Source organism: Hemitrygon akajei, chromosome 5 (genome assembly GCF_048418815.1).
Source record: "Hemitrygon akajei chromosome 5, sHemAka1.3, whole genome shotgun sequence".
Lineage (NCBI taxonomy): Eukaryota > Metazoa > Chordata > Chondrichthyes > Myliobatiformes > Dasyatidae > Hemitrygon > Hemitrygon akajei.
In genome coordinates, this window is record NC_133128.1 from 46,163,874 (window position 1) to 46,180,091 (window position 16,218).

General features: G+C 42.3%; 1 gene segment (V, D, J or C); it reads right to left on the bottom strand.

Moving 5' to 3' along the window:
- LOC140727205 (Ig heavy chain C region-like) overlaps window positions 1-7,048 on the bottom strand; it is a 105,810-nt gene extending 98,762 nt beyond the window's left edge. Inside the window, 4 exon segments of the C gene segment in view lie at window positions 4,312-4,605; window positions 5,329-5,622; window positions 6,474-6,806; window positions 6,900-7,048. Of these exon segments, the coding sequence occupies window positions 4,312-4,605; window positions 5,329-5,622; window positions 6,474-6,806; window positions 6,900-6,948 (970 nt within the window).
- Between the last annotated feature and the right edge of the window lie 9,170 nt (window positions 7,049-16,218).

Genomic DNA, 16,218 nt, shown 5'->3' on the forward strand with positions numbered 1-16,218 from the left:
AGCCTTAAAAAAAAGCTTCTGTTTTCTCTACCCTTTGAGGAAGAGAGTTACAAAGACTCAAGACATTCTGAAAGAAAAAAGAATGACCATAACAGTCTAAAATGGGCAATGACATACTTTCTTTACGATGAACATTAGTTCTAGATTCTGCTGCAAAGAGGGAAAATTCTCTCCATAATTCCCCTGTAAAGGATCTTTTACACGTTAATCAAATCCCCTCTAATTCCTCTAACCTCCAGGAGGTGCTAACCTAGCCTATCCAACTTTTCCTCAAAAGGAAACATACCAGTAAACATTCTCTGGACACTTCCAAAGCACTCTTTCTGAAGAAAAGCTCCTGATCCTCTACACAGAACTCTAGATGTGATCTCATAAATCTACTTTATAGCTGAGGCATAATCTCCATCCTTTTGCATTCTCTTCTCCTCACAATGACCAGTAACATAAATAATGCTCAGCTTTCATAATGACTTGCCATTTCTGGGTTGCTGGCTGCAGCAAATCATTTACTAAGATCTCTCTGGATCACAGAGCTCTATGGTTGCTTACCTTTTATATGTATCTATATCTTATACAAAATATATACATTAGATTCCAGTAAATTGGGCCATCAGTTATTTGCAACAACTCTTAAAGAACAAAAACTCATGGAGAAAATAACCAGGATTCCCTTAGCTTACCTGGGGCAGAACAGTTTCTAACTAGCGTCAGAGGCACATGCCTACATGGCTGGTAGACACTACACTGTGCTTGAGAGTGAACAGTTTTTAAATAATGACAGTTGAGTGTGTTTATGTTCAAACAGCAATGATTTTTGTCACTGATAGCTGATGAGAAATAAGCAGTAAGGCAATTCAGAACTGTTTTGTCACTGCGGATTCAAGCATTCTGGCTTGGAGACTGACGAAACGGCCGGGAGTGAAACATGAAACAATTGCACTACTTCTTCCAATTAGGAGCTATGAAGAATTTGAGGATATGGACAATCAGCTTGAATGTTAACTTTGCTCCCCACCAGACACTCACATCTCCCCTGTGGCTCAAAGCAGCTGTTTGCATGGGACAGGGGCCATGCCCTGATACACTGCTTCGACGGGCAGGCTAAACCAGGTGAGGGTGGCCAGGGAAGGGTTTCACACCCCAGTGACATAGGTACACACCTGCTCATGTCAGGCGGACTGGGTGAATGAAATCTAAAGTAAGATCCAACAACCAGGAAGGCAGTTCTGCAACAGTGCGTGGAAAGCAAAGGATATGATGAGGCATAGGAGAAGGCATACTCATTCACTGCAACCAGGGAGACCCCTGTTGTGCTGTCTGCCCATATCACTGGTTCTGGACTTCCGAGAAGGTAGTGGAACTGCCCTTGGGGAGTGGCTTTTCCACTTTAAATTTCCCTGCACATCACCGGACAGCAACCACCAGTAGTTCTGGTAGCATTCCAATTCCTTCTGTATTTCATTTAAATGCATACTTTGTTACTAGTTAAATGGTACGTAGTTTGTTCTTTTTATATAATATTTTAACTATTTCCATTAAAGGTTGGCTAATTTGGCCAGGCACTAAAATATACTGGTCTGGATGGGCCCAATTAACTGGAATCCATCTCTCTCTCTCTCTCTCTCTCTCTCTCTCTCTCTCTCTCTCTCTCTCTCTCTCTCTCTCTCTCTCTCTCTCTCTCTCTCTCTCTGTATATATATATATGTGTGTGTGTGTGTGTGTGTGTGTGTGTGTGTGTGTGTGAGTGTGTGTGTGTGTGTGTGTGTGTATTATAAAAGAGGGATAAAACAGAAAATACTGGAAAGACTCAGTCGCTCAGACAGCATCTGTGGAAAGAGAAGCAAGGTTAATGCTTCAAGTTAAGGACCTCGTAAGAACACAGTGCAAAACAGGCAGATAGAAATCCTGACGGAGAGAGTAACAGAAATAATTTCAGGTGGACATTCCTGCTGGGGAAGTGGTAATGAATTCAGCAATGAATGAGAATCAGATCTTTGCAGATGCTGCAAATCTGAACAACAACAGAAAATGTTGGAATCACTCATCAGTTCAAGCAGCAGCTGTAGAAAGAACCATAGTGCCAACATTTCAGGTTAAAGATCCTACCACTTCTTTGTTATTTTTAATTTAGTACTTTCTCATTTTTCCCACCAAAGAGTACAATGTCCTATTTTCCAATATTATGCTCCATATGGTGGAACTTCCCAGCTCACTTAAATTTTCTATAATCATTTTGTAGCCTCCTTCTATCCTGTTCACAATTTGCTTTCCTTCCTGTCCCGGTGTCATCAACAAATTTAACAATCATTCAGTCAACATCTTCATACAAATCATATAATTAGTTAAGAACCCAGCATCAATCCATTTAGCATACCTTTTGTTTCACCTTGCCAACTATTTCTGTCTGCTGTTTGCTTTCTGTTCGACTAGCTGGTCTTTTATCCCTCCCAACATTAACTCCTACAGTCAGCTTTTAATTTTTCGAAGACCTTTGATGTGCCACCTTATCCAATACCTTTGGAGATCTATGTACAGAACATCAACAGGGACCCCTTTAAAGAACTCCAATGCCTTGGTCAAACATTTCCCCTTGAGAAAACCATGCTGGCTTTGCTTTTGATATTTTTGCACACTATAATATTTTCCCCATGCTATAATATTTTAATCACAGCTTCCACTATTTTACCTTTAACAGATATTAAACTAATTGGCTTGTAGTTTTCTTGGGTTCTGTTCCCATCCCTTCTTCAACAAAGGGTTAAATGCTATTTTCCAGACAAATCGGATTTCGGGTATTCTGGAAAATGAAACGCGGTGCATTAGCTCTCCCGGGAGCAGTTTCCGTTAGCACCCTGAGGTAAAGTCCGCGAAGACTCAGGGACTGTCCACCTACAGCTCCAATAATTTGTCCAGCAGTACTACCATGGCGATTGCAATTTCCCCAGATTCCTCCCTCTCTTCCAATTCCCGATTTACAACTTATTTTCCATTAATTTCCCAAACTCGCTTTTTGTGGGAGCAGCTCCTGCTACAGTTGTACATTTACGGCAGGCTTTGTCCCACTCTGATTCTTTTTCTTTCATTGGTTGTTCAACCGGCTTGGGAAGTGAGCCTCGCTGGTGGTTAAACTGGAACCCTTGAAACATTAATTCCGTTTCTTCTCCGTTTTATTTTTCGCACAGCGCAACGCAATCGTGATTTAGGGCAGGGAAATCTGGAATGACGAGGAATTCAATTTCAGTGAGAGGCGATTGAAAGGGACACCCCGTCGCAACCTAAAACTGCAATTTAGCAAGTCGTAGAGACCTGGGATTTGATCATTCAGCGCTCGCCGAAAGCACACCCGAAACTTTCACTATGGCGATTGAAATTGGTTACAATTTGGCGGGGAGCAAGTGAATTTTGCCCTGACTGCAATCACTTCCGCTGAACTTTGTTTTTTCTCTATTCGCGACCACCCATGAATTGAAAATTCTCTCGGTGGCAAATTATCACATAAATACAATTCGGACATTGTTTTTTTCTCTATTGTTGTCGTTCCCTGAGCACCGCACCTGTTCGGGGTATAAATTCTATGACCCAGCCGCAGGAGTTGCAATTGGCCGCCTAATACAGTTTATATACCGTGGAATTTCAACTATCAATCGATGAAGTCAGGATAAATTAGATTAATTTTACAATATGAACTTTGCGTTGCCAAGTAGTATCGGCCAAGGGTCCAGAACGGGGAAGGATATTAACTCAGACAGGACGATGGGCGAAGTCCGGTAAAGTCCTACTTTTTTTTCGCCATTTATATTTTATTGGATTTATTTGAGTTTTATTTGATTGGATTTATATGAATTGGACCAGTAGCCCACTGCAGATATCTGCAGCCCACTGCCATACCTCGTGAATGTGTTTTGCAGTAACGCTGTTCCGAAAAAGAATATTTCGTTGGTACAAGCACGCGAAGAAACAAAATGTTGGAGATATTAGCAGATCACACGGGTTCTGTAGAAAGTAAGCGACGGCGACAGGGACCAAAGTCTAGGTATCCTCAGCTCTTGTCTCTATCCAGTTCCTTTCATAAACCCTCACAAGTAGCATATTATTTGAAACATTCACAATAACACACAGCGCAAGTTTTCTATCGATTCAATAAATTGAAATAAATTATTTCGCAATAAAAGACTGTAGATATTGTAGGCGTTACCCGAACGAATTGCGTTCAACATATGGTTTGTATAAATTTACAAATTTTATCTCCAATTTTTACCAGTAATTGGGAGAAACAGGTTGCGAGATTTATTCCCTGTGTGAAACACCTACCTCGGTTGAAAGTGAAACTTTTCCTCACACTCCCTGTAACGTGGTGAACCAGGCAGGTGATGTCGGGAACTGACTCCCGCCGAGAGTCGGTCACCCGCAGCCGGGAGCTCAGGTTGTAGGTATGGTCCTCGTTTACCCTCAGCGGATCCGCCTCTGTTTCATACAAGACATTTCCCGTTATGGTCCAAGAAATATTCAGATCTTTCGGGAAAAATCCCGCAGCCACACAAATCAGGGTCTGAACCCCAGCGGTTTCGTTCTTGGGATCCAGAGAGAGGGAGACGTCAGGCTTCGCTGCAGATAACGGGAGAATTAACACATGGTGAATGTTACTGTAACCCAGACGGATACAGAGAGCAACAGCGGACACAACTGAAGACGGTGCACGATACAAAGGTAACACTCTGAACCGAGTTGATTATTTTGTGTCTCAAAATTTACACCGGCAGGAAGAGAAACAAAATTCAGCCCGGTAACGGAATGAACTTGAAATGTTACAGCGAGTGTAAATAAAAAAGGTGCTGCAGATTTAGAATGTAAAACAGACAGAACACACGGAAACATGCAGAGTTCTGACGAAAGGTCTTCAATACCGAACATTAATTGAAATGAATTTGAATTGAATGATCTTTATTGTACATAGGTACAATGAAACTCTGTTTGGCTTCCTCACAGGCAATCAAACAAAGCGGTAGATAAAAACAAGGCAGTAATAGAAAAACAGTATTAAATAGATAAGTAGCAGAAAACAAGCTGCAGCAGCACCAGAATCTGTTTCCCCCTCCGCATTTGCGACCTAACCTGCTGAGTGTTTCCAGCTCTTTCTAGTTTTATTTTTCAGTTCTTTTCGACCAGGCACACTTTAGTCACAGGATGCAAATTACACTGGTACGACATTCCAGCAAGGATTTTTCACGGTTCCGATACCCCATTAAAAATCCCTATTTTTACTTCCAAATTTCACCCGTAATTGGGAGAAGCAGGTTGTGGGATTTATTCCCTGTGTGAAGCACCTACCTTGGTTGAAAGTGAAATTTTTCCTCACACTCCCTGTAACGTGTTGAACCAGGCAGGTGATGTCGGGAACTGACTCCCGCCGAGAGTCGGTCACCCGCAGCCGGGAGCTCAGGTTGTAGGTATGGTCCTCGTTTACCCTCAGCGGATCCGCCTCTGTTTCATACGAGACATTTCCCGTTATGGTCCAAGAAATATTCAGATCTTTCGGGAAAAATCCCGCAGCCACACAAATCAGGGTCTGAACCCCAGCGGTTTCGTTCTTGGGATCCAGAGAGAGGGAGACGTCAGGCTTCGCTGCAGATAACGGGAGAATTAACACATGGTGAATGTTACTGTAACCCAGACGGATACAGACAGCAACAGTGGACACAACTGAAGACGGTGCACGATACAAAGGTAACACTCTGAACCGAGTTGATTATTTTGTGTCTCTAAATTCACACGGGCAGGAAGAGAAACAAACTGCAGCCCGGGAACGGAATGAATGTGAAATGTTACAGCGCGTGAAAAAAAAATTAAAAAGATGCCGGAGATCTAAAATAATTTTTTTGAAAAACAGAACCCGTTGGAAATATCCAGCGAGTCTGGTGGAAGAGTCGAAGAGCTCTGAAGAAAGGTCTTCCATACCAAACGTTAACTCTGTTTCTCTCTCCGCATTTGCGACCTGACCTGCTGAGTGTTTCCAGCACTTTCTAGTTTTATTTTTCAATTTCTTTCGACCAGGCAAACTTTAGTCACAGATGCAAATTACACTGGCAGTGTGTCCCAACCAGGAGGTTTCGCGGGTCCGATTCCCCATTACCAGTCCCTCTGGCGTTTCTTGTCGGCTCTTTTAACCGCCTCTCTACCAGTGAATTTTTGGGACGTGGCGCTGATGAATTCAGCGACATGTCTTCTCTTCCCCATGCGGGAGATTGTTTCGGTGTTGGTTAATCTGGTTACTTTGGGTCAGAAGCAAAACACAAACCAAACGCGGCGAAGACAGGATTCCTTCAGCAGGTCAGGGCGCGTTTGGAGAAAGGGACCTAAAGACCCGTTATCCAGCTCGGCCATTGGTCTGAGGCATTGGCCCCAGTTCCCTCGCTTCACACTTTGCCCGGCCTGCTGAGTATTTACAGTGTTTACTGGTTTCATTTCATACGTACCTCGGATGGTCACTTCTGTTCCGCTTCCAAGATATGTTTTCCAGGGGTTCGAATCCATTGTCAGCGCTGAGCAATGGTAAGTGTCAGAGTCATCCACAGTCACCTCGCGAATGACCAGCCGGCCTTCCTTCCCCGATAGATAGATCCGAGTGTTATTTTTCAGGAAACTACTGGATCCGTTTACAGGTTTGTCTCGTGTCCGAGTCCAATAATACCTCGCCGAACCCAGCCGCTCGTCCCCGGATAAGAGGGAACAGTAGATCCGAGCTGTCTGTCCTCGGAGAAGGGTCAGAGCTGAAGGTGTCTGGTTCACTTTCAGAGCAACAGCGGGCCCTGAAACAGAAAATCACCGCAATTAGCAACAAGATCCAAAACTATGAGAGGACAACGAGAATAAATGTCAAACGGAGAGAGCGCGTGAATTACCCGGGAGAAACAGCCAGACCGTGTACAATAAGCTTCCGAGTAGTGACATGTTGGGTGAAGGAAGCGTCGACTCGGGACAGGAGTCACCCGGCGCTGATGGTCATTTTGTAAAGTGCAAAATCGCTGCAAATTTGTGGCGGTTTCTCCTCAGCACGTCACATGCGCGGCAGACTGGCGGAAAGTTTAATTAAACAACTTGAAGCCCAATCATTGAGGGTGTTTAAGGAGGAGATTGATAGGTATCTAATTAGTCAGGGTATCAAGTGATATGGGGAAAAAGCCGGAAATTGGAACTAGATGGGAGAATAATTTAGCTCATGGTGGAGTGGCGGAACAGACTCGATGGGCCGAATGGCCTACTTCTGCTCCTTTGTCTTGTGATCCTGAACTCTTCAATCCTTCCAAGCATTGGCCTCTTGCACTCACAACTGATGGATTAGGCAAACGAGAAGCTGGAATTTGTAAATAACCACTGAAAATATTATCTGAAAAGCTAGCAGATGCACGTAATTAAAAACGGGAAATGGTGGCAACACTCAGCAGGTCAGATAGTATCCATAAAAAATGAGAAAAAAAAGTTATCATTTCTGAGAGAGAGTGTGACTCAAAGAGACTCAGAGGTAAGGGTTTGCTGGAGGAACTCGGTGAATGAGCAGAATCTGGGGGAGGGAAGTTCGCATGGAGACGCTGGTCGGTACCGAGTTATCATTTCATTGGGAGATGAAACAGTAAAAATGTCGCCCTTTCAACAGTCGCTGCCGGACTCGGGTGGAGCATGTTAAGTTCTCATTTCAGCAAATGATCACCCGGTTTAAGAGATCGATCACTCAAGCGAGGTGAGGCTGTGGTATCGTGAGATATCGGCTGAATCTTGGAGTCACGGAACGACAGGGCCCGAACACAGCGCCTTCGGTTTAACCGGCCCATGCAGACCACGTTATCCATATCTAGCCAGTTCCAACTTCCCGCATTTCAGCCCATATCCCTCCAGGCCTCTTCCCGCAAGTACTTCTTACCTAATACTATTGCACCATTTAGATATTTTATGTCTGTCACTGTACCGCTGCCGCAAATTCTGCGACATATTTCAATATTAATAAACCTGATTCTCATTCTGATACTGGTTCTTCCTCAACCATTTCCTCTGGCAGCTTGTTCCTGTACTCATCACCCTCTGCTGGAAAAAGTTGTCCCTGGGATCCCTTTTAAATCTCCCCCCTCACCCTAAATTTATGCCCTCTGATTTGGGTTTCCTTCCCAGGAAAAAGACTGCTTCCATTCCTCTGATCCATGCCTCCCATAATTTAAAATGCTTCTATAAGGTTGTCCACCATTCTCTTACACTCTGAGGAATAAAGATCCACAGTGACCAAGTCCAGCTGTCCCAACTCCAAGGCAGGAGACAAAGAGGCATACAAGAGTGAAATAGATCTGCTGATTGAGTGTGTCATAACAACAACCTTGTACTCAACAGCAGCAAGTGGGAGTATTTGTCTGTGGATTTCTGAAAGGGGGAGTCAGGAGATCTAACCCACTCCTCATTGTGAGCTCGGGTAGGAAGGGTGAGCAACTTCTAAGTTCTTGGGCATCCATGTCTCATTAAATCTATCCTGGGCCCAACACAATGATGCAATCACAAAGAAGGGACATCAACATCTACTTTATTAGGAGTTCCAGGAGATTTGGTATGTCACCAAGGTCTCTTGCAAATTCCTACCGTGGAGAGCTTTCCGACTGGTTGCGTCACAGCCCGGTGCAGAGCCCTCAATGTACAGAACTGCACGAGGTCGCAGAGGTTTGGAGATTCAGCCATTTCCATCACAGGCACGATACTTCCCACCGTCGTGGGCACCTTCAAGTGGCAGCAGCTCAGGAAGGCGGCATCCATCTGGGACGTGCCCTCTTTGCATTGCTACTTCCAGAGGAGGCAGTACAGGAGTCTGAAGACCCACACTCGACACTTTAAGAACTTAGAGTTTCTCCCCTCTGCCATCAGATTTCTGAACAGTATCCATGAACACTACCTCATTATTTGTCTTTTGCACTGTTTGTTTATTTTGTAACATGTAGTAATTTTTATGTCCTGTATTGCACTGCCACAAAACATCAGATTTCATGACCTAAGTTAGTGAAAATAAACCTCACTCTGATTCTATACATACTTGCCCTGATTGATGAATGGCATTATGCTGAAGATCTTTTTCACCACCCTGTCTACCTGCGTTGTGAATTTTACTGAACTAATCACTTGCACTCCTGCCCACCCATTAACCCCACAATTTCTCTACACTCTCTATTGCCCTGCCATTCATAATATAGGTCCTAAACTGATTTGACTTTCCAAAATGCATCACCTCATATTTATCTGTATTGAAATCAATTTGCCATTCTTTGGCTGACTTCTCTAACTGATCAAGATCCCCTGTACTCGATGGTAACCTCCTTCACTAACAACACCACTTCCCTTATTTTGCATCATCCACAAACTTGCTGATCAAGCCTTGTGGTTGTGAGGATTTACATCCTCATATAAATAATGAATAACAAAGATCCAACATGAGTGTCCCTGTGGCACATGAGTAATCACTGGCCACTGTTCTGAGAAACAACCTTAAACCACCACCCCCTTCTGCTTCCTACCCATCAACCAACCTACCCATAAGACCTTGGTCAGACTGTACTTTAGGTACTGTGTTCGGTTCTGGTCACCTCACTACAGGAAGCATGTGAATACCATAGACAGAGTGCAAAGGAGATTTACGAAGATGTTGCCTGGATTGGAGGGTGTACCTTATGAGAATAGGTTGAGTGAACTTGGTCTTTTCTCCTTGCAGTGATGGGAGTTGAGAGGTGACCTGATAGAGGAGTATAAGATGATGAGGGGCATTGATCATGTGGATAGTCAGAGGCATTTCCCCAGGGCTGAAATGACTAACAAGAGGGGGCATAGTCTTAGTGTGCTTGGAAGTAGGTACTGAGGGGATGTCAGAGGAAAGTTTTTCACACAGAGGGTGGTGGCTGCGTGAAATGTACTGTTGGCGGTGGTGGTGGAAACGGATACAATAGGTCTTTTAAGAGCCTCTTAGATAGGTACATGGATCTTAGAAATATAGAAGACTATGCCCTAGGGAAATTCTAAGCAGTTTCTAGAGTAGGTTACATGGTCGGCTCAACAGTTTGGGCCAAAGGGCCTGTAATGTGCTGTAGATTATTTCTGTGTTCTATGTTCTAAATAGCTCTCACTGGATTCCATGAGAATTAACCTTGCAGACCAGGCCGTCATGCGGGACCTTGTTGAAGGCCTTGCTGAAGCCCAAATAGACAATATCCACTGCTCTGCCTTCATCTACCCTTTTGGCTACCTCTTCAAAGAACTCTAAAAGATTCAGCTAGCATGTTCAAAGCTATCCTAACTCCTCCAAATCAGCCTCTGTCTACCCAAATGCTGTCACTCAGAATTCCCTCAATCTACTCCCCCAATGCTGATAACTGGCTGACTGGCCTGTCCTTTCTACCCTTCTTGAACAATGGAACATTAACCACCCTCCAGTCTTCTGGAACATCACCAGTGACTAACAATGAAACAAATATCTTTGCAAGGACCTGTGCAATTTTCTCTCTCACTTCTCACATAGTCCAAGGAGAATCTCAGTCAGGCCCTGGGGATTTATTCACCTTAATGTGCTGTAAGGCTGCAAGTATATCCTTCCTCACATTACAAACCTTTTCCAAAACATCTCCATATTTTTCCCCTTCTCTTGAGCAAGTTCTGAGGAGAACTATTCACTTATCTATCCCATCTGTCTCCTGTGGCTCGAGACATTTACAGCACTGCTGGTATCTAAGAGGACCTACTCTATCTAGACACACTTTTATTCTTTATATAACTGGACATCCTCTTGGAATTGTGCTTAATCTTAAGTGCCAAATCCATCTCTTATACTCTCTTTGCCCTCCTGAATTCCATCATTACTGTATTCTTAATCTTTTTATGGCCATCAAGAGACTTACTTCTCCCCAACTTCTTAAAAACATTGTTCACTTTCTTCTTTTTCTTAACAAGTGCAATTGGTGCATTTTAAGTGCTAGATGCTTTGTTTTCATATTACTGTTAAAAAGAACTACTTTGATTTCATCTGTGGGGAAAGTTGATTTCATAGAGGGTGGAGTGAATGAGTTCAAAATAAAGCAGAGAATGTTTGAAATATTCAGTAGGTTAAGTAGCATTTGTGGGAAAGGAAACAGAGGTAACATTTCTGGTTGAAGAGTTTTAGTCAGAACTAGGAAGGAGACCAAAGACACTTGTAAAGAGGTAGGGTGGATGATGGGAGGAAAGGGGAATGCTTCTGACAGGATAAAACTGGGGTAACCATGGAGATAGGCTAACAATCAGTTACCTGGTCAATGATTACATGGGAGCAGAAAAAGGGTGAGAACATAGACAAAGAATGGGGGAGACTGGTCATGTCCACCGCTCCCAAAGAAAAGAAATAGGGAAAGAGGAAATCTGGGCTAATATTACAGATGGGCAACTGACACAGACCAAGAAATCACATTACCTGAGGCTATAACATTCAGAATGGAATCCACAAGGTTGCAACATGCCCACACTGATCAGGTTCTTCTCTTCATGTTTGATATTTTACCTGACTTTTATGTTATTGCATGGTATGCTCATTTTTCTGTGAAGGGTTTGATAGTCAGATTATTCATTGTCATATGCACCAGAGTGCAATAAAACTCCTTGCTCACGTGAAACTCACAATGCACACAGTAATAATAATAAATATAACAAGTACTGCAAACCAAAGGAATGGTGCAAAGCATAGTAGTGCAAACTGAAGTAGTCCAAGAAGAAATGCTGAATACAATAATGGAAGAGGTAGATGGACAAGAAGTTCCTAGCCAACCCAGTTACCACTTATTCCATTGTTTAAGCTTTAATATACACAATTGCAGAAAAATACATTGGGCATCCTTTGAAGATTCAGTATTAGATGTGGCATAAAGCGCAGGGTTGTTGAGAAAGTGAAGATGGCGCCAGCGAGCAACACGACCAAAGGCGACATCTTTCAGATAGTCCACAAAAAACGACTTCTTTCACTTTTTTTTTCTCTTAACTGTGGTTCGGCTACTGTTGGACCCTATGATCAACATCGTAGTGGTGTGTTTTCGGGCTAAGTCCACTATCTGGTGTTATGTTGTCTCCGAGGGGGTTCCCTGAGTTTCCTACAAACTGTGTGGCCTGAAGGCCAAAAAAAACCTGCAGATGGGGCATGAGCCCACGATTCACACCGATTCTCACCAATCTCATTGAGAAAAAGTGAAATTATTGAGGTGAGAGTGGAAGGTGATCAGGTTCTACCGGCTTCTTGCTTGCTGCCGCCAGAGGAAGGTGTCTGTGTGTGATGAGTCTCTCTCTCTCCCTCTCATCCAACACTCCCAGAGGAAGATCCCTGCATTTGAATGGTTTCCCTCTCCCTCAAAGCTGCTGAGAGATGGTGCAGGCATCCTGGGTCTTGGGCAAGGCTTAATTGATGTGTTTTGTGAATTGGACTCTGTAGTTCATGTTACGATATGTGTTCTTGGTTTCCAGTCGCACTTTTTTTGTTGATATTTTGTGCGATTTTGATTGGAGTGGACTAGTTCTGCAACCTGAAGTTAACAAGTAACACAGAGCTGGATTGAGCTGAACTGAATACGTCTGGACTAGTTAGATGATTTGTAGTTTGGTGTTTTATATTCTGTGTTTTCACTTGTTTTCTTTTTTGTTGTTTGCTTGATGTGTTCTTTTTTTTGCACGTTGGGAATTTCTTTGTATGGATGCATGGTTTTTCTTTGTTTTGTGGTTACCTGAGGGAAGACAAATCTCAGGGTTGTATATTGCACACATTCTTTGGTAATAAATGTACTTTGAATCTTGAACCTTTGACTTTATGGTTGGAAGTCTGTCAAAGAATCATACTCTGCAAAGTAGAGCTATGCACTCACACTCCATGTGTTGTTATGGAAGATCAGCAGTGCTGCAGATAATAGAGCTGTTGCCTTCCAATTTAACTAACTAGGTATAATCCTGACTTCCAGTACTGCCCACATGGAGTTTGCATGTTCTCCCTGTGACTGTGCGTGTTTACTCTGGTTTTCTCCCATATCCTAGACGTGTTGCTTGTTAGGTTAAATGATTTCTGTGTACCTGCTCCTGGTGTACAGGTGAGTTGTGGAATCTCAGGAGAGGTAACAAGGATGTGAGCACGATAAAAATTTGCATAAACACAGAAATAGCGTAAGTGGGTGTTTGATGCGCAGGGGATTCAGGCATGGCTAAGACACTATAATATAGATATACACTCAGTGGTCAATTTATTGGTACAAGAGGTGTCTAATAGAGTGGCCGTTGATTGAATGTCCATGGTCTTCTGTTGCTACAGCCCATTCACTTCAAAGTTTGGCTTGTTGTGTGTTCAGAGATGCTCTTCTGCACACCACTTTGAGTTATTTGAGTTACTGTCACCTTCCCATCAATTTGAACCAGTCTGGCCATTCTCCTCTGACCTCACTCATTAGCAAGGCATTTTTGCCCACAGAACTCCCCTCACTGTTTTTTAAAAAATGTTATAGTTTTTTTTTTGCACCATTCTCTGTAAACATTGAACTTTAAAACTCTAAGAGCCTGCGTGCATGAAAATCCCAGGAGGTCAGCAGTTAGTTACTGAGATATTCGAAGTATCTCACCTGGCACAAACAATCATTCTATGAACAGAATCACTTAGATTATATCACTTCCCCATTTTGATGTTGGTCTGAGCAACAACTGAACACCTTGACCTTGTCTGCATGCTTTTGTGCACTAAGTGGCTGCCACAGTTGGCTGATATTTACATTAACGAGCAGGGGTACCGGTGTACCTAACAAACCGGCCACTGAGAGTAAGTAGCATGACAAGCAGAGACAGGAAATTTGCATCCATACACTCTGATAGAGAGGTTTCCAATCTAATTTGTTTCCATTATCATCATTTGCTCTGGTAAGTATGCAATTTCTCATGGTCTACAAAAAAAAAGTAATTTTGTATCTGCAGTTGTGAATGCCTTGGGCCACATCCAGCAAACCAATGTATAAATCAATTCTTGAAATGTTTCTGTCTTCATCTTTCCTGACAGAGTGGTAAACTTGGTCACCTTTCATCAGATGACATCTTATTAAACTGGAGGAGGCAGGAGAACACTGGTTTGCACAGCCAAGGTAGAATACTGGGTTAAATTTAAGAACAGCTGAGAGTTGAATCAATGAATGCACAGTTGAAAGAAGTTATACTTACTATAAATCTCGATGTAAAATTGCTTGATTTATCCACCACCCAGGACATGCTGTCTTCTTGCTGCTGCCATCAGGTAGAAGATACCTCAGGACTCACATCACCAGGTTCAGGTACAGCTATTACTCCTCAACCACCCCTTGAACCAAGGGAAATAACTTCACTTGCCCCATCATTGAAATGTGTCAATGACACGTTTTCATGACTTGTCATCTCACATTCCCAATATTTATTGCCTTTTTTTATTATCATGATTTATTCTTTCTTTTTACATTTGCACCCTTCATTGTCTTTTGCACATTGGTTGAATGGCCAATTTGGTGCAATCTTATACTGTTTCTATTTTGGTTATTATTCGATGGACATTCCGGGTACAGCTGCAAGAAAATGAATCTCAGGGTTGTAAATGGTAACATGAATGTATTTCATTAACAAATTTACTTTCAACTTCGAAGACCAATATTTAGATTTTATATTATTCTACAGCCGAGTCTTGTTAAAATGTAATTTACTTGAATTGAGGAAGAAACAGAATCAGGAACCAGGTTGACTTTGGAAGTGATTAGATACAATCTAAGAGATAAAAGGTAATTAAATCCTTTTTATTTATTGGTTGGAGAAAGCAGCATTCACTGTTTGTTTTCCATGTCGCATGCCAAATAATTGCGAAGTTCCCAGCCTGGGTCATTTTTCCCCTTTGGGGTGTGAACTGGAAAATGTTAATCTGCAGTGATGGCCAGTGCCCTAAAGGATATCCCTTGTTACTAAGGAGATGGCTGGATTATTTCCTTCTTCCTGAAACAGGCTAGAATGCTGACATTCTTTAAAATCCAATGGGAGCTTTCTGTAACATGTAAAATAATACATTGCTGGTTATTCACCTGGAACATGCTATAAATCCAGAATTCCTTGTGATTTATAAAATGCACTGTGACCTAGGACTCTATTCAGCTCGAGTTTATATCAAGAGACCCAAGAGTTCACGAGTCAAATTCATCCACTTATTAACTTTGATCAGTAACAAAATCTATTATTCATAAGTATTTTCCTTCCATTTTACTCTCTCTGCATCCTGTTGGTTATGTAGAGAATCCTTTAAGTATTCTATAAAAGACAGATAGTTTGGCTGTAATCAGGCCAGATTGAGCTTATACTTGAGCAGATTCTAGGTCGGGGATTTCCCTTGCAATGGTGAAAACATTTCATGATCCTGTCATTTATTTAACTACTGGCTCCATGTAACCGTGATGTCAATTATGGACAGCAGCAGTCGTTCAGGATCATCCATGGGGTGAAATACAATGGCAATATACTCAGAATGAATTTGAGCATTGCTTAAGTCTTCAGGAGTTGAATTACAGTTATAAGAACACAGCTGCAGTCCTTTTCTTCACGGCTGTGTTATAGAAACCAATGGCTGGCTCTCTCAATGTCCTTGGATTTTTTTCTGCCTGTCTTCTACAACCTGAATGTCAATCTCAGTGATAGAAAATTTGGTTTGCAAAGTAAGTTTTCCTGCAGTGGCATTCTTTGACTTTTTATTTTAGCTCGTTATTCAGTGCCTACTTAACATTGTTCCCTGGTTCTAAGTGTTCACTAAGATGCTTCTCTTGTTAAGAACAAATGTAATTCCATTTCAAAGTGGCCTACTATAACTATCAAATAATGGAGATGATGATCAGATTCTGATGGTTTTTTTTTAATCCATTTATACGATGAAGGCATTGGTGACAAAAATCAACATTTACTGCAACACTACTTTTGAGAAGGTACTCTCGCCAGGATTCTAGTTAGGGTATATGCTGGCCAAGGAGGTTGCAGGCAGGAACATCCTCCAGAAAACTGCATAATGGATTTATGGGCATTCACGTATACATGCTCATTCTACAACATTAAGAATGTACTTATGTACTGCTTCCTAAAGCAAGAAAATCTCAGTGCATGCTCTAGATATTGATCATTCCAGAACCTAGCCTTTGCAATGATATATAGGAATTAAATCAT